Genomic DNA, 24,599 nt, shown 5'->3' with positions numbered 1-24,599 from the left:
ATCTTGGGCTCTGGGGACAACTATAATACATTGTACCAAACTGCATTTACCTGGTTATAAGTTACAGTTCTAATCAAAATCCCCAAATGAACACACAGTATACAGTAGCGTGGGTGTCCTAGAAGAACTGCTTTAAAAGATGAGGAATGCAATAAGAGAAACAGCTGGACACAAACACCAAATAAGAAATTAATCAAAAAGATCTCCCATTTAAGTGTCATCAAAAATGATCAGTGTAACGTGCTTTAATGTGTGCAACAGAGCACTCTGTCGACACAAAGAAGTATTACAAATACCTAATTTAACCGATACAAGGAGATTATTAAAAAGGAAATAAAACTCAAATTACCCCAGAAATGTCTTCTTAATAAGTATGACTTTACATGTTGAAACTTTAACACAATTGTTGAAACTAAATTGCACTTGAGTTGCATAGTGTAAAGTCATGGGCAACTTTGTGTAACTATCAAGTTGCATGTAAATTACGTTTCATGCCATTTAAAACCTGCAACCAGCTGCATGAATATAGCCATAAGAGAACTATGCAAAACAAAAGGCACTAGAGTATAAGTACTCCAGGGAATCATTGGTGGAACGATACAGGATATTCACAATTATAAATATAAAACATTATGAATGTAAGAGAGACAAGCATATTGTGGGAAGCAATTATTAAGGCTGGGGTTCAAGGATGCTTGTTTTCAAATAGATGTAAAAGAAGTAATTACGGTTCCATTTGTACACGGTTACAAACAATGAGCAAACAAATTAACAGATTTACTGTGATCCTGTACAAACACTTAAGGTGATGATTATGGTGCAGTTTCTCCAGAGCAACTACAGCATATACCTCTTACAACACATCACACATGATTTGGTGTCATTATGGCCATTGACCAATGCATGTTTTCAAATATACAGTATGTTTTTGTTTAACTTGCAATTCTTGGGAAACACTGAAATGGGAAGGCCCAGTGTTCCAATCCCATCTCAAGGACATTCAATAACCCAAGGACTGCTAGATAAGAAATAAATACACAAAGTGTACTATGCCGTCAGCCAAAATATTGTGTTGAGAGCCAGCTGCCACAGCTTGGTGGATAAGTTACCTTGGCAGAGATGTACCCTTGATTACAATGGTCTGGGCAACCAGCCATCAGAGAAATGAAATGTCTGTGTTGACAGAGTAGTGGCTACAATACTCTTATACAAGGCAAAATCAGGAGTGTTAATTTAACTCTAAAAGTGTACAAATGGACCAGTAAGATATAATAAAATCCTGATTTCTATCTGTAAAGACATTATTACACTTTTTGAGTGGTGCAACCATAGGGTGCAGCAATGTGTGTCCCTATGTATGTGTATGTACGTGTATGTCTGTTTAGAGTACCAACAGGTGACAAAGTGGCACTGTTGAGCTTCACACTGCACAGGTGCATGATGGGAAGCTGAGTTTTTAGCAGCCATGTGGCGCTGTTGAGCTAAGTTCACACTGTGCACAACTGCATGATGGGAAGCTGAGTTTTTAGCAGCCATTATGTGATTTTGGGTGTGGCAGTATAATACAGTGACAGTACAGTAGAGTAGAGGGACCCCCTGTGGACCCCCACACGGTAACTCCGTCATTTCTCAACCGTTTCGGACGCGGGGTGGCTCGCTGGACCAGGCCCACCCCCTGGGTGTTTCTGGGAGTCTGAATGTTCCGGGGAACCCACACGGTAACTCGGCAGCTCGCCGGAACAGGGCAGGCACCCTGGGTGCGTTCCTGTGGGTCTGGAGGTTCCGGGGACCCCCACACAGAGTTTGGCCACTCACTTCACACGGGTGCGATTTGTTTTTACCTACTGACCCCCAACCCCCAAAAACCTAAACAAAAACACAAGCACAATATCAGCACCAGCCCAACAATTTAAGGAGCACTGGTTCTGCGGGTTGATATAACTCCACTGACGACCAAAGGACTTCCAGATGCGTGTGATCTCCAGTCAGACAGTTATTTTTTTTTCTTCCAAAAGGGGCCAGTCAGAGGATGCAACTCCCCTCCCATAAGAACCAACAGCTTTGCACCTTAACTCACCATTTAATCTTTACACTATACAAACTCACAACAGGGCAGGTGAAGACAATCTTTAAAAGATTAACACGTGTCCACCACTAGACAATGTGAACAGACAGCCATACAAGGTGAACAGGTGTCCACCACCAACACAGACTCAACACCAAAGGATGGACACAAATTCATAAAAAACTAAACTACTAGTGCCCGACACATGACTTCACACTTCATAAATGAATTGCTTGTGGAGGCTACCGTTTGCGCCTGAGAGCCAATCGCTAATGACGTGACCCGCTTTGTAACAATAGAAGCATTGCCTGCCTGACTTTGGGCTTGGAGAGGCCCTGTTAGGTCGCTGGATTTGAGTCAGCATTTTGCAGGGTATTCTCATGGGTCGATGTTTCACCCTCACGACAAAGATGCTCTTGTTTGTCAGGTCAAACTCCCCTGCCAAGACTGCAGCTTCATCAAATGGCTCAGTAGCAGAACTTGACATGTCCTCGGAGACCTCAGGGTGACTTACGCACGACGCAAGCTACCAGCAGCAGCTTCAGGGTCATCTGCTGGGGCCTGATGCAGTCTGAATGTAGCAGGCCTTTAAGAATGATTTGAACTCCCCCTTAACCAAAGACACAGAGATATATTGTGCAGCAATTACATGTCATCTTTCACACAAAACTATCAACCTGTTGCAAAGTAACCCCGATCAAATGAAGAATATAATGCTTTAAGTTGTAAAAAAACAATCATTTTGGACAATGATATGAAAATGAGAACACAATACAGTACCTCTATCTGGGCAGGGGTGCTGTAAATAACAGTAACACATCACGTAGTTGTGCGTGACTGCACTCCTATGTGTAAATGACATGAATGTATAATACCTGATGAGTTTCATTTAAACTGTAATTAACTCCTCCCACTAGGTCTCCTCGTGTGTCCAAGACAACTGCGCTCAAAACACACCTGCTTTCCTAAAGAAATCAATTTGTTAAGATAGATGTTAACAGAATACCATACTTCACAAAATTTGTTGTAAAAAATTTACTTTACATTACTCCAGTTGCATTGACAATGCAAAATGTTGTTTTACATTGGACAACAATACGTGAGCTGAGAATACTTTTTTTTCTTCTTTTTTTACAAAAAACTAATCTGAAAATGTAAATCTCACAAAATTATAAACAAATGCAGTTTTTTAAGTTAAACCAACAAACACTATAAAAGAAATATGTAAAATACAATACATTGAACTATACAGCTTGAACTAAATTACAAGAATATAACTATATTTAAACACTCTACAGGGGGGAAAAAAGAAAAGCATTATTATATTACATCTTCTCAACAATGATAATTCATACAAACTTTCAGAAATTGATTTGGATAAAGAAGTTTCTTAAAAAGCACACTTGCACATTGACATAAAAACACACATAATTTGATCACCCTCATCAAAATAATGCAGCATGGCATTTTGTATCATTTCTCAACCAGTTAAATAAACTGTCCATGAGGTTGTGGTGTCTATGCTGATATGATATTGTAAGCATTTTTGAAAATGCACAAGATTACACAAGTTGTTTATAGAAAGGTGCATACTGTAGATGGAAGGAAGTGTCGAGACAACACTTTTTACAAAAAGATCACTAAATCAAGTGAATCACACATTAAGTGAAGTTTTTGCTAATCCAGTACTTGGTTTGATCATACAGGGCTCTTGTGCAAATGTAACATTTCCATAGAACAGCTCACGATAGAACCCCCCTACACAATTTACACATGTAATACATTACATCAGTTAAGATCATTATTTCATCTAATGAGCCTTTCAGAATGCAGGCAACTTGCCCACCACCACAGAGAGACCCAGGCTAAATTCCCAGCAGCAATGCCTCCAGTTTAGCCGGGCGCTCCACCGAAAACAATTGACAGTGATTGTGGGTAGGAAACCAGCATAGAATCAAGTCCTTGTCACTGCAATAGTGACCTGTTGTGTGGTAAACGGTACAGTAAATGATGCATTTATATAGCACCTTAATCCAAGTCGCTTTATAATGTGCACTAAATTCACCCATTCACACAGAGAAAGGGGTTCAGTGTCTTGCTCAAGGACATTAACCCAGAGGGAGTCGGGGATCGAACTGGGAACCAGTCCGCTCTACCCTCTGAGCCACTGCCGCCCCCTAGGGGTGATCAGAGTGCCTATTTAGCGAGGCGAGATCTCCCAGTGACACTCCTCACTGTCAGGAGACAATGTGTACATTAGTGTAGATATGTGGCTTTCTACATCCCTCCGCAGACCAACAGTGGGGGAGGTGGGCAACAGCAATCACAGCACAGCTTGGGACTTAGCACCAATTAATTACCCCCCTCCCCAAAAAAAAGAAAAACTAAAAAACACAACTAAAATGCATGCTACTTAGCCCCTGTGTCTGCATAATGCTACACAGCATAGTACAAATCAGTAGGCTTTTTCATAACGCATAAGAAAATGACTTTGACATTGAATACTGTAGGACATTTGGGATGTTATACTTTACATGTAAAGGTTGGCATCAGAAGAATTGTAATTTGTAGCAATACAAAAAACATCATCCTCCATCAGATTTTGGCCTTTCAGAATATAGTACATATATAATATAGTACAATATTGTATAAATGAATGTGTTTTCATGCATTGCAATCTAATCTGTACAGAATAATGTATATGGATAGCACTTTTAACATTTAAGTGTACGAGTCATGATTGTCATGAAAGTTTTGGAATGTACCGGTAAATGTAAACAATTTCCAGTTGTACACATTTTACTTGAATAGTAAAATGTCACAACCCCAGGAAATTTACCATTACATTATGTAGTAAATGGGTCCAGATGCCAGACACACAGTATCTTCTGTCCTATAAAGTGAACAGCCTAAATCAGTGAAGTTGATTGATGACAGACTATTACAAAAACAAACACTGTCACCTATGGCATGGTTAGGAGGTTGTGTTCAGAAAATAAAAACACTTTTGAATGTTTAAAATCACTGTCATTCAATAAGTTTCTTATGCATTTCCAGCTCTGACAGGGACTCATAACTTTTTTCTTTTTCTGCATTTCCACTCGTAGCTTTTCCATTAAAGCTGAAATTAATGTTCCTTTTAAAGATACATTAGTGTAAAAAATGCTTCTTCTCTTTTCTACACGTTGCTGTCATCTTTTCTATATTTCTGAAAACCCATCTCTCCTTTACAAATGTCAAGCTTATCGATCAAGTATTCTTAATGCCATTTCATCAATAAATAACAAATACACTGTAGTGACACTACATTCCTATAATTTCAACTCACACTTTGACCTCACAGTGTGTCATCTCCATCTTAACATAAAGGAGTAGAGGGTCCATTGTGGCCATGGCCCACTTCCGTCATGGTGGTAAGGGGGGTCATTGGGGTCTCACATTTGTCGTCTGTGCTGACAAGGCTGTACTGACCGATCTCCATGTCTGTGGAGGGTTGCTTCAACCTGCTCCTCAAGGTGTGATGGATGAAACCCACGGGAACAGGCATCATGGCAAATATGATCAACAGAGCAAGGACAGCTAGAGCCCAGGCTGGATACTCCAGAGTCACCTCAGAAGCCTGGAGAACAGACACACAGCATATGAACATAACTGTGTGCACCTCTCGTCTCATTCACACAAAACAAAATGCACGAATGAAATGATGGCAGCAGTCGTTAATTCAATTCATTACAATTTAAGCATTTAGCAGACGCTCTTAATCCAGACAGAACGACTTACAGTAAGTAAGGACAAGACAAGACAAGACAAGATAATACATCAAATGCTTAGAAATAGTCCTCTAGGATCATAAGTTAACCATGAACCTATCATTAGTCCAACAGTAGAATATACAAAGAAAATCAATAATCTGTACATTGAAACTATAAACACTATAGGATACCAGGTCAATAATGATCTGGCAAGAATACAAGAGAATGGAGCAGCTTGCACAGCTTGTGGAGTTTTCCCTGATATTTAAGGTTAGAAAAAGATGCAATGTGCATTCAACTTTATTAGTAAAGGCCTGGAAAATACTAGACAATACTTTTTCTTCATGTGACAGACAAATTAGCTTTTATTATACCAGAGATGTAATGCAATGGATGAATGTGTGAAGTGCTCCTTTCAGCTGTATCAATGAATCAGTCAATGAGTCAGTACATGTTGAGTTACATCATCATCACCATCATGTTCTTACCTGCTCTTCATTCCAGGACATGTACGTGGGCCGTTTGATGAACATGCGGATCAAGCTGGCTGCCAGCAGTCCCAGCATGGCCAGCAGGCATACATACTTCCACATGTATTTGTAAATGACACTGGGCCGCCAGCCCAGCATTACTTCAATGTCATCAAGGAACCTTTTCAAACACACAGAGGGGTGGATGTTTAGAACGGTAGTTAGTGGTGACACAACCCAATACATCTAATAATGAACTGAATTGATCAGTGACAAGGTGTCAAACAACACGATTGCATGCATGTAGTGAATGTGCTTAGCCAGATGCGAAGACCTGGTTACCACACTGCTCCAGGCAGCGCGCCTCCAGCTCCCAGTTCTTCTGCCCCCAATGTTTTTGTATTGACCCATTTACAAATGTCAATATGTACATAGCCTACTTTATCCGCGGGATTCAGCGTTTCAGCCAAAGCGATAATTGCGATAAGCATAATAACAATATAATTTGAAAATGTATAGATCTCTCTTCAACAAATGGGAGCCAGCGGCAGGCTTTTCCAATTGCGGTCCTTTTTATAATTCAGTGTTTTAGGCAAAGCGATGCAGGCCTAATTATTAAATCATGTTCATTCCATACCAAAACTGTGTTGCATGTGCGCGAGTGTGTGTGTGTGTGATTCTGATCTGTCATCTCTGCGTGTGTTGACACTACACACACGCAGAAGAAGTGGGAGGCGGAGGCACGAGGGGTGCACTCCCCGGAGCAGTGTGGTAACCAGGTCTTTGCTATACAGATGGACTTACAATAAGAGCAAGTGCAACTATAGGAAAAGCGTCCTACTAGGCCATATAGCCTAAATTTGGCCAATATTCCTGTGGTCCAATAACAATTATGTAAATAGAGACATTAAATAGAAGGATCCCCTCCCCCAATCTCACCTATCAGCTCCATACATCCAAGAGACACTGAACGTCTCAAACACCACAACAATGATTAGTGGTAGAGTGGCTGAGTAGTCGTCAAACATCGTCACAAAATAGTTCCCACTGCGCTGGGTGAAGACCAGTCCAATCACAAAGCCAAGAATGCAGCTGAACACTGTGACACCAGAATATACAAACACAACCGTTAAACCACATGAACCCTAGAATCCCTATGCTGGGAAGGTCATAACAGAGGAACATTGTGAAAAAAGGTGAACATTTGTCAAAAACGGCCCGATCTACAAGCTGTGAACGCGTCAGAACATGGCACGTTGTGAGCTTGTAGATCGGCTGTTTTCAGTAAAGGGGTTTTGGTGTAAGCAGAAAAAAGGAGGGGACGAGAGGTATAGGTATACCCAAGGTGGTCGCTCAACCAAAGCAAAATGTTTACCCGTGAGTTTGGTCTTGTTCCTGGCCAGAACCTTGAAGTTGTCGGTGAGGGGGGCGAGGATGCCCTCCATGGTGCCAAACATGGTGCTGAGGCCCAGGTTGAGCAGCATGAGGAAGAACATCGCTGACCAGAAGGGGCTGCCAGGCAGGAGTGATATGGCCTCAGTGAAGGCAATGAAGGCCAGACCTGTCCCCTCCACACCCTACACACAAAGCAGGTCAAACCCAGAGCAAAACACATGTCGTTGAATGATAGAATCATTCATCCCTGTAGAATATCTACATCTTCATATTTTTCCCCCAATTGTCAATTTTCACATGTGGGTCATTTTGCTTTTATGTCATAGGATATGGCATAAGAGATACATATTGTTTTGCAGTGTAGAGCGACAGAAACTTGACTGAGGGCAGAGGGCGGTTAGGACATGTAACACAGATACCCAGCCAGGATTGACCTGAGCACCTTGCGATTGTGTGGTGGTGGTCTGAACACTTACAATAACTGCCTATTAATCATTTTCACCTTCACATAAAACATAATTGAATAAGCCACCGATAACCATCAAGATGGTGGATGCCAGTCTGAGAATCCGTCTTTACCTTCTGCATCTCTGCTTCCATGTCGCAGTCTGTGAGTGAGCCGTTGAAATTCATGCCGTATTCTTTGAACCAAGACCTGTAGTCCTCCAGGGCCACAGAACGGGGGTCAGCCTGGATAAAGGCAGGTGCCATCGCATAGTCCACACTACCGTTGGATAACAGCTCAGGCAGCGTTTTCATATTGCTGAGAATGACAAAAAGGGGTAACTTTATGCAAACAGGTTAGTGGTGAGAAGTGAAAACATTAGACGTGCTAGAGGGGTTGGTGCGTATATGCTCCATGAGTAGAAGGCTGCTGGCAACGCTGTGGTTTTGACATCATAGACCTGTGCATGTCAGCAATTTATTTCTGCAAAGGTATGACCTTTTCTAAAAGAAATAAAAATAAAAATAAATCAGAAAACATATTCTACTATGCTATATTGCTCTTGTCATATAAAACCTCAATATTTAACCTAGAATTCCAGCCATGACCAGCTGATTCCGATTCCCCAGGTACACTTATTATTCCTGCATCCAGCTGCTTCACTACAAATGCATAAATTTTCAATTCAATTATCAAAGTAAACGATAAGAAATAATTGTTTTATGTATATCCCTATGGTACATTTTCTTTGCTATGATTTTCTGTCTCACTTTTACATTTATTTATGTCAAGTTGCTTCTCGTGCACATATTTTTTATTTGTAATTAGTGAGTGTAGAGAGAGGAAACTGAGGGCAGAGAGGGTAAACAACGTGGATACAGCAGGGTTCGGGTCATTGCAACTATACAATCTATGCACCCCGTTTGTTAGACATCCAAACAGTCCGACAGGCATAATTTCGACAACACCATCGCTCCCGACATGCGCTGCCAGTTACAACTAACCCGTGCTGAGAGTTAAAACTCACCCGTGGCTGCTGACATGTGCGGCAGGTTACAACTAACCCGTGGCTTCCTGTGAGGTTAGGTTTAGGGTTAGGTTTTGGGTAGGGTGTCGGACTCATGACTAGGACTGTTAGTACGTCGGACCAAACACCTCTAACAAACACCTACCGGTACGTCCCAACATGAATATTGTTAAAAAAAGAAAAAGAAAATGTAAACTAAAAACACATACACACCTGACTACACAGTCCATGGCCTTGTTCTTGGCGCGGAATCCAAGCACAGCAAACACGACGAGGGTGGCCAGCACCGAGGTGAGGAAGTTGATGAAGGAGACTGTGTAGGCGTCACGGTGGCAGTTATTATTCTTAGGATTGTAGGAGGAGTAGGCGATGACGGACCCAAAGCCCAGGCCAAGAGCAAAGAAAACCTGTGTAGCTGCTTGCCGCCACACCTGCACGTCAGCCCAGATCTCCAACTGTGGATGATTGGAGCAACTTATGTGTCAGGGTTATCAAATTCTCCACGACAGAACAAATAAGTCATATTACAGTAATGTAATATGACTTATTTGTCATTTTTAAATGACAAATAACTTTAAGTCTAGGCTCTTAGTGGAGTAGCTTGAGCAAATGTGTTGTGTACTGACCTTGGGGTAGAACATGTAGGTGATACCATCTAGGGCTCCATCCAGCAGTAGCCCTCTGACAAGGAAACACAGCAGCACCACATATGGGAAGATGGAGGAGAAATACATGACCTGGAAAAACACAGTGGGGATTAATACTCTGATAAGCAGAGAAAGACACTTTTATCCCACAATTTTGTAACCCATTTTTTCACCCAGTGTCAATTATCTAATGTAATCCTGGGCGCTACACTTCCTCTGCCAACCTGGGGGGGGGCAGCGGACTGACCTCATGCTTCCTTCTATGCATGAGGAGTCCAAGCTGCTTCTTTTCACCTAACAGGGGAGAGTTTCCCCGGCCGGACGTAGCACGTGGAAGGAACACGTTATTCCGACCAGTTCCTTTCCCCTCCATCAGGTGCCCCGGCTGGCCAGGGGGAGGTAGTTTAGAGACCAGGATTACAGAATGCAAACCCCGCCTCGGGTATGGGCGACAGCATTACAGACTGTGCCACCGTGACCCCAGAGAAAGACACTTTGATAATCACAACTTCAGTATAGAGGAGTTCCCCAACTGCGAATGCATCGCTTTATAGTGGTCCTGGTTCAAAATGGTCAAATTTGAAGCTGAAGACTTTATGACATATTATGCATGGTTGAATCCAAATGAGGGAACCTCAGCTCTCATGATGTACTTGAGTTTCAGTCTCGTATTTTCCAATGGCTTATCTTATCTTTGAAGGTCCCTGATCCACATGGGTGTCTGTGGTGCAGCCTAAATGGTATTTACCCGAAATAAATGATTATTCCCTCAAGCCGGGAATGCTATGAGGCGGAAAGTTGGGGGAACCTTGTAAGGATATAATATGGCTGTTAAAGAAACAGAATGGTTCTACAGAATGTTTTGTAAAGCCACATGATAAATGCACCCTGGTAAAAACTACTGACCAAGAGTTGCAGGATTCTCTGATCTCCCGTTGACAATTAATTGAATGGGTCAGCTGCAACAGGGCTATGTGTGTGTTTGTATGTGAGCATGTGTGTGGGGGGTGTCAATGACATTCCTGAAATTCCCAGAACCGTGGGAACCCCTGATTTACTAGGTTAAGCATATGACAAGGCTTACTATACCTGGGAAAATCTATACATTGCTAGCCTATGAGCACCCCTTGCAATTATGCACTTGTACACATGGGATGAATTTAACCATACTAATACTGTATGTTGAATATTAAAGGGGGTGTTACTTTACAATTTAGGCATTTAGCAGACGCTCTTAATCCAGAGCGATTTAGAGTAAGCAAGAACAAAACATGGTCATACATCAAATACATAAAGAAATAGTCATCAAGAATCATACGTAAGCTGTACGAACATATATATAGAAACGATGTGTACAAGCTATAGAGTGCCATGTCTAAATAAAATGCTATCCAAGTTACATAAGTTGAGCATTTGCATACGCCTGTAAGGTGGCCGAGACTTCAATATTAACGTGTTGTGAATTATATAATTCTATTGTGAGGATATGTGTTGAGAGCTCATGTGGGAAACCGCCACACGCCTACGTAAAACTCACTGAAAGGCATCCTTTCACATTGATTTTACAGCTCAATACAGAAAGAACTGAGAGTTGTTATTTTCACGTCCTCCTCACAATATAAAAATAGGATTCAAGTTCAATATAGTCTCCCTTTAAGAATCCAGGTAAAACTACCGGTAGTCTAATATGTCTGCTTATAATGATCCACCCTCCAAGTTATTTTCCCAAGATTAGCAGGATGTGCTTTTAAATTAGGCAATACATGAGCAAAATGGCAAAAACTTGGTAAAGAAAACATGGACCCTTTGTCATCTGTGAACTAACAATCGATGAGTCAATAAACTACAGGAAGTGTGATGTGTAAACAGAGCTCAAGGGAGAGGCAAGAAGCAGCTAAATCAACATGTATCCTACATATACTAACATGCCACACTATTTCAATGCAGCATTCCACCATATCATGTGTAAGAAATGCAATATTTTTGACAGTGTGCGGAAGTTTTATCAATGACACACAATGCAATGCACAATGCTGTGCTGTCAATCTATCTTTTACACATGCAGACTCCAGGGCTGGAAAATATCGAGATGATTGATTGTCTGTTGACAGACCATGGACAAACTGGATCCCAGTCCACACCTTCGTTTACACAGCCTATGAGCCACCAGACTCCAAGTGAAACACTGAGACACAGACAAAAATAGTCCTACACCAGTCAGTGAGTCAGTTAAGGCTGGGATGCTAAAAACACTAACTCAGCTTGGAACTGATCTGGAAATGCTTCAACGATGCAATAGTGTGTCCACCCCTGGCCATTATATGGAGATTCTGGAGATGTTGTTTAGAGAACAAGAAATGTGTGTAATAATGGCGTTGACACTGACATATGATATCACTGTTATTATTTGTGTGCAGTGTGCACAAATTGTCACAAGACATTTATAAAATGTTAAATATTTCGAAAAGTATAAAAGAAAAGGGGACAAATCTGCGATTTACTTTGGTCCAGTGGGTTTGCGAGATTAGAGTTGTGCTCATAACACACACAGACCCTCTTCAGTGCCACGCTATAAAGTGCTACAGACATTTCCTCCTCCAGTGTTGTCCAACTTAGTGCCATGCAAACTTAATTTATTCTGAAGCGAGTTTGGTTGGATTGAAAACCACCGTATCAAATGCTTATGCTCTTCACCAGTGCATCTGGCCTGATAGTTAAAACAGACCTTTGTGAATCAGCTGCAAAGGCTGGTCAGACAAGTTACCTTAGCAGATGTCTTGATACCCTTAAACATCCCCAGGCACACGATGGTCCAGGCAGCCAGCAGGCAGCAGATGCTATAAACGTTGAACTGTCCAGTCTCTTCGATGGAATCTGTGATGTCAAGGGCCTTCCGGTACCAGAAATATGTAGTGGGTGAGCTGGCTTCACATTCCTTAACTGTAAGTTAAAAAAGAAAGAACAAATATACAGCTTTACTGAGATTCATTTTGTTCTTGCAGCACTTTGTGACAAACATGTAATAAATCAAAGTTTGTGATCACTGTTTTATTGTTGAATACAGAAAATATGATATAGCAAAAGTATCGTAGCATGTTGTTAACATATATAGAGGTAGATCTCAACGGACAACCACATAATACTTTTATTGTCTGAGACATTTCTCTGAGTCCGCTACTATAAGCAACAAGCATGCAAAGTGATTAATTGTGAAAAGGGTGAGATAGGTACCTGAGCGAAAATAGAGACCTGCTAGGGGGGTAGGGCCTCTGTGAGTAAAAAGCTGCTAGCTACACACTCTGGGCACAATATGCGGATTATGTGCTGTATAGTGCATTGCTAGAATTTTGGCAGAAATGCTGCTCGCGGCTCAAGAAAATGACTTTGACGTTTTACAAATCTGTTTACATTCTCTGTGTATGAAACAAATGTTGTGATTGGTCGACAAATATTGTATCCGGGGAAATAAATCTAACGGATGTTCCGGACCGACATTTCCGGCTATGCACTCTATGCCTTATATTGTGACCAGGCTTTTCTCTTCGCAGATGAGTAAGCCTGGGGCCGAGGCTACTAGCTACACCACAGAGAAAAACCTAGATGCCTCATTCGCTTCTGCAGTTCAATGGAGTTCATTTCGAGTATCCCCCACAAATTATCATTGGATGTGCACAAATCACACTATCTATCTCTTCTGTTTCAAAAAAGAAAATTTCATCAAAAGATGACAAGTTTGCATGTGAGAAACAATCAAGACCTACAAGTTTTGTTAAATTAGGTGTGCTGAGGAGGTACCTACCCGTTAGGTTTCCATGTTCAGGACACTTTTCCCAAGGCAGAGGGTACTGAAATGAGCTCCCGAGGTAGAAGATGCTCCATCCAATGATGACATTGTAGTAGAGGGCAACAAAGGAACATACCTGTTGGCAAAGGCAGAACATGAGCTCTATGGAAACTTAATGGTCATTCATTCATTATATCCAACCACATGGCACTCAACCAGTTGTATGTGGAAACCTAATTAGCCTTTTCCAAGAAGTCAGGACCACATTCTTACATAGCTCCATCAAAGTTGGTCTCCGTCCATAACCCAAATGTTGGGAGCCAAGCTCGTGCATTATTGTGGCCTCAGAAGACACATTATTGCCCAAAGTATAATACTGTACATGTTACAGAACTGGTTAAGAGCCAATACATAGTCTCAGGTGTCATATGTAATATGTTAACCTGAGAGTAAGAATCTTGTGTTTTATTTTTATTTTACATGTTTCTGTTATCATACTTGACTAGCTGGATTAATTTCACATCTTTATGTTTGTTGTTTGTTTAAGGGTAAGACTTCTGTCACGTTAACCTGTTTGAAGAGCCAGTCAGCTGTCTCTTAAAGGTCTGTTTTGATAATTAGGCACTGGTAAAAAGTACGGATCAGTAATCATTTCATAGGGACGAGGTTTTCAATCAAACTAAACACCATAACTAGGATTGGCAAACAGCACTGGCCACAACACAAATAATCACCGCATCCACAAACAAATTGGACTTGACGGACAATGAGCATTTTCAGCTTACCACACAGCTGGAGTAGCCAATTCCAGCGAGCCTAGGGGAGATGTACTTCCACACTCCGATGCTGCCCTGACGGATGGACTGCCCGGCCGCCAGCTCCAGGAAGAACAATGGAATTCCCAAAATCAGCATCAATAGCACATATAGGAGGAGGAAAGCTCCTGATCAGAGACGATCAAAGATGTTAATAAAACATTGATAACTGAAGTGGGTCATGCATGCTTATGGGTACCTCTGTGGGTGTACAGTATATTTTCTGCTCTCTTGTAATGTCACATCAATGCTTTTATGCAACGGTTAATAACATGGAAAGCATTTAAAAGCAAGAAATATCACAGACAAGCTCCCTGTTCCACTACAAGGGTCGGGATGGCAACTAAGGAGCATGACAAACCTTTATGGAAATAAGCAGCATGTCTGTCTTTGACCAATCCGATTGCTTGGCTTAAACTACCCATTGGATAATAAAAGAGACATTTTATTTTATGACCCATAGACTAATTTGACATAGATTAATTTGACCGCAAGAACATGTGACATCTACAGAGATGCTCACAAATCCAAGACACCATAAATGGACATAGGGCCACTGCTGGTGATGGATTTAGGAGTGCATATGGAATGTAAACTTATCATAAACATAATAATAATTGTTAATTCATATAATCACTGACCGTCTTCCATCCTATGTTCAAGGGCATTTGGGCAGAACAAAACATAGAATTCACTTCAGCTTCCCCCCCCATGTGATTTATTTTATGTGTCCAAGTTTGATTATTAATTATTTGTTGGCTTGAGTACTTGATATAATATATACAGATAATGTTCAAATTAATATACACACAAAGACATAAGCATAGCTAGAATTAGAGATTACATGCTCTGTGCAAAAAAATGTCTAAATTGAAGCAGCCAGTTGAGCCATTTGTTATCAAACTGCCAGAATACAATTTTTCACAGCTGACAAGTTAGCACTGCAGTACAAAAAAATAGGCTGTTGTTGGCCATTCAACTGCACATTCGTGAAGAGTCTACATAGTGCTCTAAAAGCAAGGCATACAAATAACAGATCTAAAAACATGCACTAATAAATTGACACGGCTGCGTCCTCAGTCCTCACCTCCTCCGTTTTGATGGCACAAATATGGAAACCTCCACACATTGCCGAGCCCGACACTGAATCCAACCTGTGCCAGGAAGTATTCTATTTTACTGTTCCATCCATCTCTAGCAGGGGGCTCTGATGTCTCCACCTGACCACTGCACTCTGGAAGTGAGGCAGTCACCTCTGACCCTGGCATACCATTGGCAATCCTGTCATCGTCACTGGGTAAGGGCTGCTTCTCTTCCATCTAAGGTAGGGGATGAATAATACAAATTAATCACATCATTACATTTGACAGATAAAAAAACGGATTGGCTGGAAGCAAGATGATAATAATAATAATAGAAATAATGTGATCCATTGATTTATTTATCCTGTATATTCTCGGTTTACAATACACAACAAGAGCCCTCCACTATTCCTCAAATTATAATATGTTTACTGACAATTCCTGGTAATTTCTTAGGGCTGAAGTGCTGAACAAAGAGTTCAGTGAGTTCTGTGTTCAAGTCCTACTGTTGATCAGCAACACTTGTCTTACCCATTAGGGTATAGCCCCTTTCTGAACCTGGCCTGAATACCTTTTTTGTATTTGGAGTAGACGTCAAAAAAAAAATCCCAACCTTTTTTCAGCCAGAGCCCAAAACTCCCAGGGCACAGTGCCACAGTCACACCTTGGCGCTACATTCCATACAATGCACAAAATACTGCACAAGCTGCGCTGATGCCCTCACCTGATTATGCGGGAACTGTGCTTATTTATTTTTTTAAAGTATCGAACCAGTTAAACAAGATATCCAAGTAAAAGATAGACACGTGGAGGTCTTCTTCAGTCAGTTCAGTGTTCTTGTTATCGGGTGCAGATTCAGAACAAGAAGAACATCGCGTCGATTCTTATCAGATCACTAGCGTTCACCCCGTGCAGGCATCGCGCGCCTTCCTTTGTTACTACCCACACGTGGTGGTGCTTATCGATTTATGCGTGGACTAAAGATTACTGTTATTATAGTAGCCTACTTTTAGCGCCTCACATCTGGATACATGCCGCCGTGGATGAGTGTTCCTTCCGCATGATGCAATGATGAATGACAGACTCCTCCCCTCGCATTAACTAGCATATTTTAAACATCGTAAACTCATCTGTCTGATGAGTTGGATAGCATAGATAAGATAAGCAAGTGGCCTACATTATAGCAGGTCATTTCTGACAACGAAGAAGTGCTGACTGCGGAATATAATAAAAATCATAAAACACATGATGTTGACAATTGACGACACGTGGCAAAACTTAATTTTCCTTCATTTGTTTCGGATCCTCTTAATTTAAATACAAGACTGTTGTACTAAGTAATCTGATAACACAAGTTGTCATGCTCATCAGTGTTGTTTATAGGATTTTATTTTCATCCTAATAGCGTCTGTTACGGCAGAAAAATATGCGGTTATATTCACTTTATTCTTTGATAATAATACAATCTTGGTTTGGTTACAAAATACAACAATTAAGTCACATAATGCCATATGCGCACGGGTTTGCCACGTAGCTCTGCCAGCGCAGCTCCATACATTTTGTTACAAACAATCTACAAATACAATTACATGAGTAGACATTTGTCAGCATTGTTCAGTAATGTCATGCATTCAACGATTGTGATCAATTACCTTTACGCGTCAAATTCAATCCCTATATATTCTTCTAAGATTCGTCTATTAACTAAAGTTTTCTCTTCAAGTGTCCTCAGTGACACACAAGCCAAAGTCAAACACGCCAACGCCAAGTGTGCTGTCTGTGAAGCTATTTCACCTGACTCCGCCTCTGAGTTCCACCAGTCTTCTACATCCTATCGGTGAATATTTTGAAATGTGATCTTCACACGCCTGTATAATAACGGTGTATGCAGGCCTGATGCCTCCTACGTAACATATACTGTAAGTATAGGCCCATTCGAACGCTAAACGGTAACTTGGGGGGATAGGCTAGGCTACTACTTATCCCTAGGGCCTATTGGGGTTCAGGCCGTGCAACTTCACACGGGCCACACAGCCAAGCAGTTTGTGACGATATTCGGTCTACCTAGTACCCAGTACCCGACAAATGGGTCCTATAATTTTTCAATGGAAGACCACTTCCAGTCATACAGTTTGGTTAATGTGTTATTCATTCATTCAAATAATTCCGTATTGCAGCTTTAACGACACCCTGTGGCTTGTAGATGCATGTTCGCGCGCTCTATAGCTGCAGATTGCCCAAGGTCTGGTCTGCACTGTTATCTGATGATATCACATTAGGCGGTACGGTCGCCCCAATTCCATTTCGCCCCAGCGTTTTTCCGCCGACCTCACGCCGACAGCTTGGTGCGGCAGTTCTTGTATTCTTTATTTATTTTTTACTGAGAATAAGGTTAGAAATAAGTTTAGGGTTAGGCATAGTTTTACTGGGGTTAAGTTTAGGAATAGGGTTAGGTTTAGGCATAGTTTTACTGAGGTTAAGGTTAGGAATAAGGTTAGGTTTAACCGTTTAAGCATAATTTACTTTGATAACTTTAGGAATACCGCTGGCTGTACGCCCAGGGCGAGTTGGTAAAGGGGTGAGTTGTTTTGTATTCCATTAGGCTATGTAACAGGCGATTCTAGGACCAGACCTTTAGGGGAGCCCAGACAGCCCCCGAAGCCAGTGGATCTCAAACTGTTTAATTTCAAGGACCCTCAGTTTGGTTTTGTGTGCATGGCATGCATGAGGGCCTTTCGGGGTCCATGCCACAGCATGAACCCCAAATGGAGGGTGATTACCTCATTTAGACTGCACACATCCAGTCAAATCTGATTCAAATCTGATTTATTTCTCAAATCTGATATTTTTGCCCGACCATTCACACTGCATTTGCAAGTGACCAGATCGGAATCTTTCACAGATCTTGTGTTCAGATCACAGATCTAAATGTGAAGTCTTGAAAGGGCAAAAGTGGCTGCACACACTCATAGCCAAAGTGCCGATAATTTATTAGGGTTAGCCCTAACCCTACCCCTAACCCTAACCCTACGCAGAGAGTAAAAACCAACGTTTCGGCAGATGCAACTGCCTTCTTCAGGGTATGTGATCACAGATCTGTCACAGATCTGTGCAAAATCCAGCCTGAATCAGATCTGTGCCACATCCAGATTGGAATAAATCTAAACACAAACATGGAATAAACAAGTCACATACAAGTCAAATGGAATCTGATTTAGATCAGGTTGTAGTTGTTGCATTCAGACTGATCTCTTCAAATCAGATTTGAAACCACCTCTGAATTTGACTCGAGTCACATTTGTAAAAATCGGATTCTGCAATCGGACCTTTCTGCATTTAGACTTATTTAAACAAATCAGATTTCAATCTGGATGTGGCACAGATTTGATTCAGGCTAGACCCAGGCTAGATTTGGCTGCCAGTGTAAACAAAAGAGAAGTTGAAATTGAAGGGTGTGTGTGTGTGTGTGTGTGTGTGTGTGTGTGTGTGTGTGTGTGTGTGTGTGTGTGTGTGTGTGTGTGTGTGTGTGTGTGTGTGTGTGTGTGCGTGTGCGTGTGCGTGCGCGCTTGTGTGTGTGTATGCGTGAGGGAGAGGGAGAGAGATTACATTTTTATCTCTAAGGTGGAGTAGACTGGGCAGGGCTGAACAAGGTGACACACCTCCACTTTGACAAATGTTTCAATAGCTGGAGAAGAAAGACAGGTATGAGGATAGAGTCACGCTGCTATTAACCCCGTTAATTTAGGAGGCACTCACACTCACTGACATAAGACTGTTGATATAATATTTGGGGCCAAGTAACCGGTAAGTTGATCTCAAAAATAATTTCTGTATGTAAAAGTTGGTAATATGTATCAATGTGTTCTAGCATTATTATGTATTATAATAATAATACATAATAATGTATTATTATTATACATTATATGGGATTATGCATTCTCATGTATTATGAACAAGACAAGTCTTTAACATCTAGTGGCAAGTGCACACTCAAAATTGGTTCACATGTTTTGAAATATGTGGCCTTTCCTTTGTGGATGCTCCTCAGACAGACAGTATATATTAAAGAAGTGTGCTGTTGTCAGCTCCACCTTAACCACTACATCTAGTAGGATGAGGTGAGTGGCATGCCAAAGAGATTAGCAGGGAAAACTGTCATGAAGTCATTTGGGCAATAATCTTGTTTGGTTTGAAACGTTCTAAGAAATGACCACTGGGAGACTGACAGAATTGTTGTCAGACTGGTTGGGCTGGTCATTCACAGTATGTCGGCTTTTACTGAATAAGAAACGGAGAGAAAGAGAGTGCGGCAAGGAGATTCTAACCAAGGGAATCTAAAGCCTAAAACGGCTAGTCTGGTGCATCACAGGAACAGGGACAATAGTTGCAGAAGAAGGAGAAGATGCTGGAACAGTTCGGACAGTTTAAGCCTTTTATTCAGTTACTAGTATAAATAGTAATGACTGACGTTTCCTCAGAGTCAGAGTCATGACTCTAGTAGATTCCCTTTGTTAAAAACATCCTCATTCACATGTTTCCTTATTCTCGGATGCTTTTACTCTAGTAGTACTGGATAAGTCAAAGTACTGTATTTCAGAGGAAATCAAAGAGTATTAGAATATCGTTCTCGCGAAATTCTCGCCCTCAGGGCGTCTTACTGGTATATGTCTTAGCAACCACTTCCTCTTAAATAAGCAACAATAATAATTAGTAGAGTCACTTGTTGCAGTAACTAATTACTGTTCCAAGCATTCTTGTACTTTGTTACTTTCCACCCCTAGCTGAAACACTGATAATACATACAAAAGCAGCAATCATGTGCGTCACAGTCGCAAACAAACTCCCATTCAATTCACAGTTACACAACACCGTTTTTTTGCACTTGCTCATTTGATCCATTAGTGTGGAAGGCTGCCTTCAGATGACTCATTTCAAATGGCTGTCAATAACAAATGAACTTTTACATGTTACATGTATGACTGGAACACCCACTGTAATTCCACCTGAAAAGTTTTCTGAATTATACAAATAATTGATTCTTACCTGCAGCATCCCTGCCTTCAACCGTCTCTCCTCCCCTTCTCTCCCCTCCCCACCCACCCTGTCCTGTGTTTTTAGGATAAGCAGGAAACATTCAAGCAGTATTCAAGCAGTAGCCTGGGAACACAAAGGATGATCAACATGTCACAATATGTTGTCAATGTAAGTGCTGCCATTAAAATATGGTCTGTGTGTGTGTGTGTGTGTGTGTGTGTGTGTGTGTGTGTGTGTGTGTGTGTGTGTGTGTGTGTGTGTGTGTGTGTGTGTGTGTGTGTGTGTGTGTGTGTGTGTGTGTGTGTGTGTGTGTGTGTGTGTGTGTGTGTGTGTGTGTGTGTGTGTGTTTTAATTTTTTTTTAAAGACAGGGAAGCCTGTTATAGTATTTACTGTATATTCACTGTTCTTTACTTTTATCTTCTCTCTGTCTAACCCCAATGCAGCACCTGGTGACCTTCTCCCTCCAGAATGGAGAGGTGCAGAGTGTGGAGGAAGCACAGGCCCGTATCTCTGTCATGGCTCAGAATAACAAGATATGGAGCCAGCAGATGATCCTGGAGGTTGGACGAGAGGCCATTCGACTTCGAGACACACAGAGCCAGGTCAGGCCCATGTTGATATTGAAACCCCAAGCAGGACACTCAGCTAAGAGCATCAGGGGTCACTGGAAGGCAGGAGCTGGGGCAGATAGTGTCCTGCTGTGGGGACAGAAATAACACATTGAGGTTCCGCTTTACTGCACCTATCTGAAGACTGAATCACAATGCACAAACACAAAAGACACTTAAGTGTTGGATTGCTGCTTGCCTGCTTCTCAATTATTTTGTCGGTTTGTACTTAATATAAACCACTAGTTGAAAAACAAGTAAACAGCACTACTGCCAAGTGAGCAGTAGTGAATTGAACACTTGCTGGATGCAATTTACAGAAGCCTGGTCAAATTGCTCAGTGTGTCGCTAAATGTCAGTGTGGGTTTCACAAAGGTATTCAATCATGGGATATTGACTTGACAGCTTGAAGCCACGCTATTTTTCTAATGCTATGCACACTGTGTGTGTGCAGGTGTGTGTGTGTGTGTGTGTGTGTGTGTGCAGGTGTGTGTGTGTGTGTGTGTGTGTGTGTGTGTGTGTGCAGGTGTGTGTGTGCGTGTGCGTGTGCGTGTGTGTGTGCGTGCGTGCGTGCGTGCGACACACACCAGTAGATCAGGGATATCACATTCTTGGGTCACGGCTCAAGAAATAAACAGGGCTAGAGGTTACATACTGTAGAGGAAACAGAGAATCATTAAATGTGGTTAATTGAGATAAATGTAGGAAATAATTAATAAATCATCTGAATTTTTAGGTAGAGTACATTTAATATGGGGGTAAATTGGAATGTTCACAGCTCACTTTGACATGGATAATATAATGAATATAATGATTTCCATTCTAGTCAGCTTATATAACAGCACTGAAGGTTGAGTACGATATAAATAAAATTAGACAGTCGTGATTATTATTATGATTATTATTGTTGTTGCTGCTCAGTGCTCATCATTCATATTATAATCAATATCTATCTATTCATACAGGATGAGCTGGAGAACTATTCTTTCAAATCTATCTATCGGTGTGACGCGCTCCACAAAGAGAAACGGTTCCCATCTCTACTTCTGCTGGTGTGCCAAAGTGCAGACCAGAAGAAACCAGACATTCACTTCTTCAGCTGTGAGACTGTAAAGGTGAGCATATCTGACGAACAGCCATTTATCTCATGGAGTCTGATACAATATGGGTCTGGAGATGAATGGTTAAAATTATCATTTCATTTCAATTTGGCCATTGGTCATGACTATCGTATCTGTCATGTTTAGAGAGTACAAGAGTATGAGAATCAATAGGCTGTCACACTGACTATAGCTGATATTCTACAGCCGAGTTATGTGGCAGAGTGGCCCTTCCTGTGTACCCCACAAGCCTATTGCTGTATGTCTCTTGGCCAGAAGGGATTCTCCTTCCCCTGAAAAGTAGCCGTTTAGTTTCCCATGCGGAAGAGCTGGATTCAAGAGGCACGATATTGACATTTTGGCTGATATCCAGGTCCGGATTTACCATTTGGGCTAGGGTATGCCAATACACCCTAGTTTTGCTCATATTTTTGAGTGGTGTAAACCACTCCTACAACTGGCTTTTGTGTGCAGAAAAAAATGAGCATGGTTGCTATGTTCAAAATAATTTCTGACGTAATTAAATCACACCCGGGTGAACTGGATGACCGTAGCAACCATGGTCATTTTCTCTGCACAAAAAAAGCCAGTTGTGAAATCACATCCAGGTGTGATTTCATTACGTCAGATCAGAGCTGATCAGGCTATATAATACCTTACCTTATATAATACCTCACATCGGACAAAAACTCCAGCTGAATCAACTTCATGGTCACAAATCATCACATCAGAAGACTAGTCTACCTAGCCAAAGATCTTTAACGTCAGACATTACGTCAGACCACAGCTGATCATGCTATATAAAACCTTACACCACTCAGTTCACACGGGTGTGATTTTTTAGATAATATTTTGTATTTTCCAAAAGATGATGGTCGAAGGCCTCATACATGCTGATCATGTCAAAAAAATCACACCTGTGTGAACTGAGTGGTGCATCTACACATTTATTGTTATAGTTACTGTATATTAGAACCAGGAAAGCATCTGACGTCACATACTAACCATAGCAACCATGCTCGTTTTTCATGCTCGTTTTTTTGGTACGAACAAACACGGGTACACGGGTACACGGGTACAAAGCCAGTTGTTGGAGTGGTTTGCACCACTCAAAAAGACAGTAGACTAATGAGCAGAAATTCAAAGCATAATATGCAGGAGTCCTCATCCCAGGCCATTACGTTTGTCACATATTGGCACAAAAAAAGGAAAAAAGTGAGATTTGTGTTTATTGTATACAGTATTTAGTTGTGGTTAAATCATTGTGGGCTTAGTGATCATTTTATGATATTCTGTACCCGCAAAATACAAAAACTTAAGACCGGCTGCCACAAAACAGTCATATCAAGGGACCTCAAAACCTACTCTAGTGAGGTCTTTAACCAAGTATTGGAGAGTCTGGATTGGTCCGATGAGCTTAAAAGCACACTTGTCGAAGAAGCTTGGCTTGGCTTCAAAACCAAATTTACATCAGTACTGAACAACATGGCTCCTTTGAGAACCACCAGGGGCAAAACCCGCTCGGAACCATGGATGAATTCGGACATACTGGCTGCAATGAAAGCCAGAGACAAAAAATGCTCTGAAGTTCTAAAATGCAAGTCAAAGCTAGCCAAGCGCTTCGACAGTGTTCGCCAAGCTCGTTTGAACAACCTAAATACACAACGAATCAAACTACGAAACAGTGTAACTGCCATGACCAAATCAGCTAAAAGTAACTTCATTAATGATAAAGCTCAGGAAAACAAAAACAATCCTCATGAGCTCTGGAAGCTACTAAACAATCAACTAAGCTATGGTCAGAAACTAAAAACCAGATTTTCGAACATAAACATCAAATCTGACAACACTCTCATCACTGACAACCTTGATGTGGCCAACTACTTGAATATCTTCTTTACAAACATATCAACAACTCTGGTTAACAAACTGCCCTCCCACTCTGGGCTCTTTGGTGTAGAGCACATTACAACCTTCTACAAAAACCTAGGTGTTTGTAAAGACGATTTTAAACTAGTTATGGTAACAACTGATGAGGTAATTAAGAAACTGAGTGCCCTCCAACCCCACAAGGCCACAGGCCATGACAACATTCCCTCCAAATTTCTCAGAGACTCAGCCATCTCTATAGCTCCAATCATCACCCACATAGTAAACCTCTCCATCAAACAGGGACAGGTCCCCCAAGATTTCAAACTGGCCAAAGTAACCCCCTTGCACAAGAAAGGGAGTAAATTAGACCCCGGCAACTACCGCCCTATTTCTATTCTTAGTTCCATCTCGAAAGTGATGGAAAAAATAGTCTATGAACAGGTTGAAAAGTATCTTGCCACTAATAAATTATTGTACGAGTTCCAATCTGGCTTCAGAACAT

At 41.4% G+C, this 24,599-nt stretch overlaps 2 protein-coding genes across 6 annotated transcripts in view; one reads left to right on the top strand and one right to left on the bottom strand.

The window, feature by feature from the left end:
* Positions 1-3,359: 3,359 nt before the first annotated feature.
* On the bottom strand, positions 3,360-17,242 carry LOC306915738 (sodium-dependent neutral amino acid transporter B(0)AT2-like). Of its 3 annotated transcripts, none has more exons than XM_079493323.1 (12): positions 17,135-17,242; positions 15,488-15,719; positions 14,371-14,528; positions 13,601-13,721; positions 12,566-12,741; positions 9,781-9,891; positions 9,368-9,609; positions 8,262-8,445; positions 7,663-7,864; positions 7,227-7,386; positions 6,306-6,468; positions 3,360-5,684 (listed from the first exon to the last, which is right to left on the bottom strand). In XM_079493323.1, the coding sequence occupies exons 2-12, from the start codon at positions 15,717-15,719 to the stop codon at positions 5,424-5,426; spliced, it is 2,010 nt and encodes a 669-aa protein (XP_079349449.1). In that variant the 5' UTR covers positions 17,135-17,242; the 3' UTR covers positions 3,360-5,423. The 3 variants fall into 3 exon arrangements, with proteins under 3 accessions (XP_079349449.1, XP_079349448.1, XP_079349450.1); XM_079493322.1 differs by lacking the exon at positions 17,135-17,242 and adding an exon at positions 16,207-16,577; XM_079493324.1 differs by lacking the exon at positions 17,135-17,242 and having other exon boundaries at positions 14,371-14,463; positions 15,488-15,658.
* eps8l1b (EPS8 signaling adaptor L1b) overlaps positions 17,189-24,599 on the top strand; it is a 21,620-nt gene continuing 14,209 nt past the window's right edge. The window contains exons 1-5 of one of the 3 annotated variants that reach the window (XM_079493328.1): positions 17,227-17,319; positions 19,074-19,184; positions 20,601-20,684; positions 20,961-21,119; positions 22,091-22,240. In XM_079493328.1, the coding sequence (XP_079349454.1) occupies positions 20,655-20,684; positions 20,961-21,119; positions 22,091-22,240 (339 nt within the window). In that variant the 5' untranslated portion in view covers positions 17,227-17,319; positions 19,074-19,184; positions 20,601-20,654. Of the gene's footprint in view, positions 17,402-19,073; positions 19,185-20,600; positions 20,685-20,960; positions 21,120-22,090; positions 22,241-24,599 lie in introns of all 3 variants that reach the window. The other 2 variants (XM_079493327.1, XM_079493326.1) reach the window with 2 other exon arrangements.

The sequence above is a fragment of the Electrona antarctica genome, assembly GCF_951216825.1.
Source record: "Electrona antarctica genome assembly, chromosome: 22".
NCBI classification, from domain to species: domain Eukaryota; kingdom Metazoa; phylum Chordata; class Actinopteri; order Myctophiformes; family Myctophidae; genus Electrona; species Electrona antarctica.
The sequence above is the reverse complement of the archived record's forward strand: the minus strand, read 5'-3'. Positions and strand labels throughout refer to the sequence as shown.

What these genes read in the sequence shown, in the direction of transcription:
- LOC306915738 (XM_079493323.1), bottom strand. Translation starts at nt 15,719, where the DNA reads ATGGAAGAGAAGCAGCCCTTACCCAGTGACGATGACAGGATTGCCAAT. An exon ending in GTGCCATCAAAACGGAGGAG is followed by an intron (nt 14,529 to 15,487) that starts GTGAGGACTGAG and finishes GTCTCTGATCAG; the next exon opens with GAGCTTTCCTCCTCCTATAT. An exon ending in TGGAAGCAGAGATGCAGAAG is followed by an intron (nt 7,865 to 8,261) that starts GTAAAGACGGAT and finishes CTTTGTGTGTAG; the next exon opens with GGTGTGGAGGGGACAGGTCT.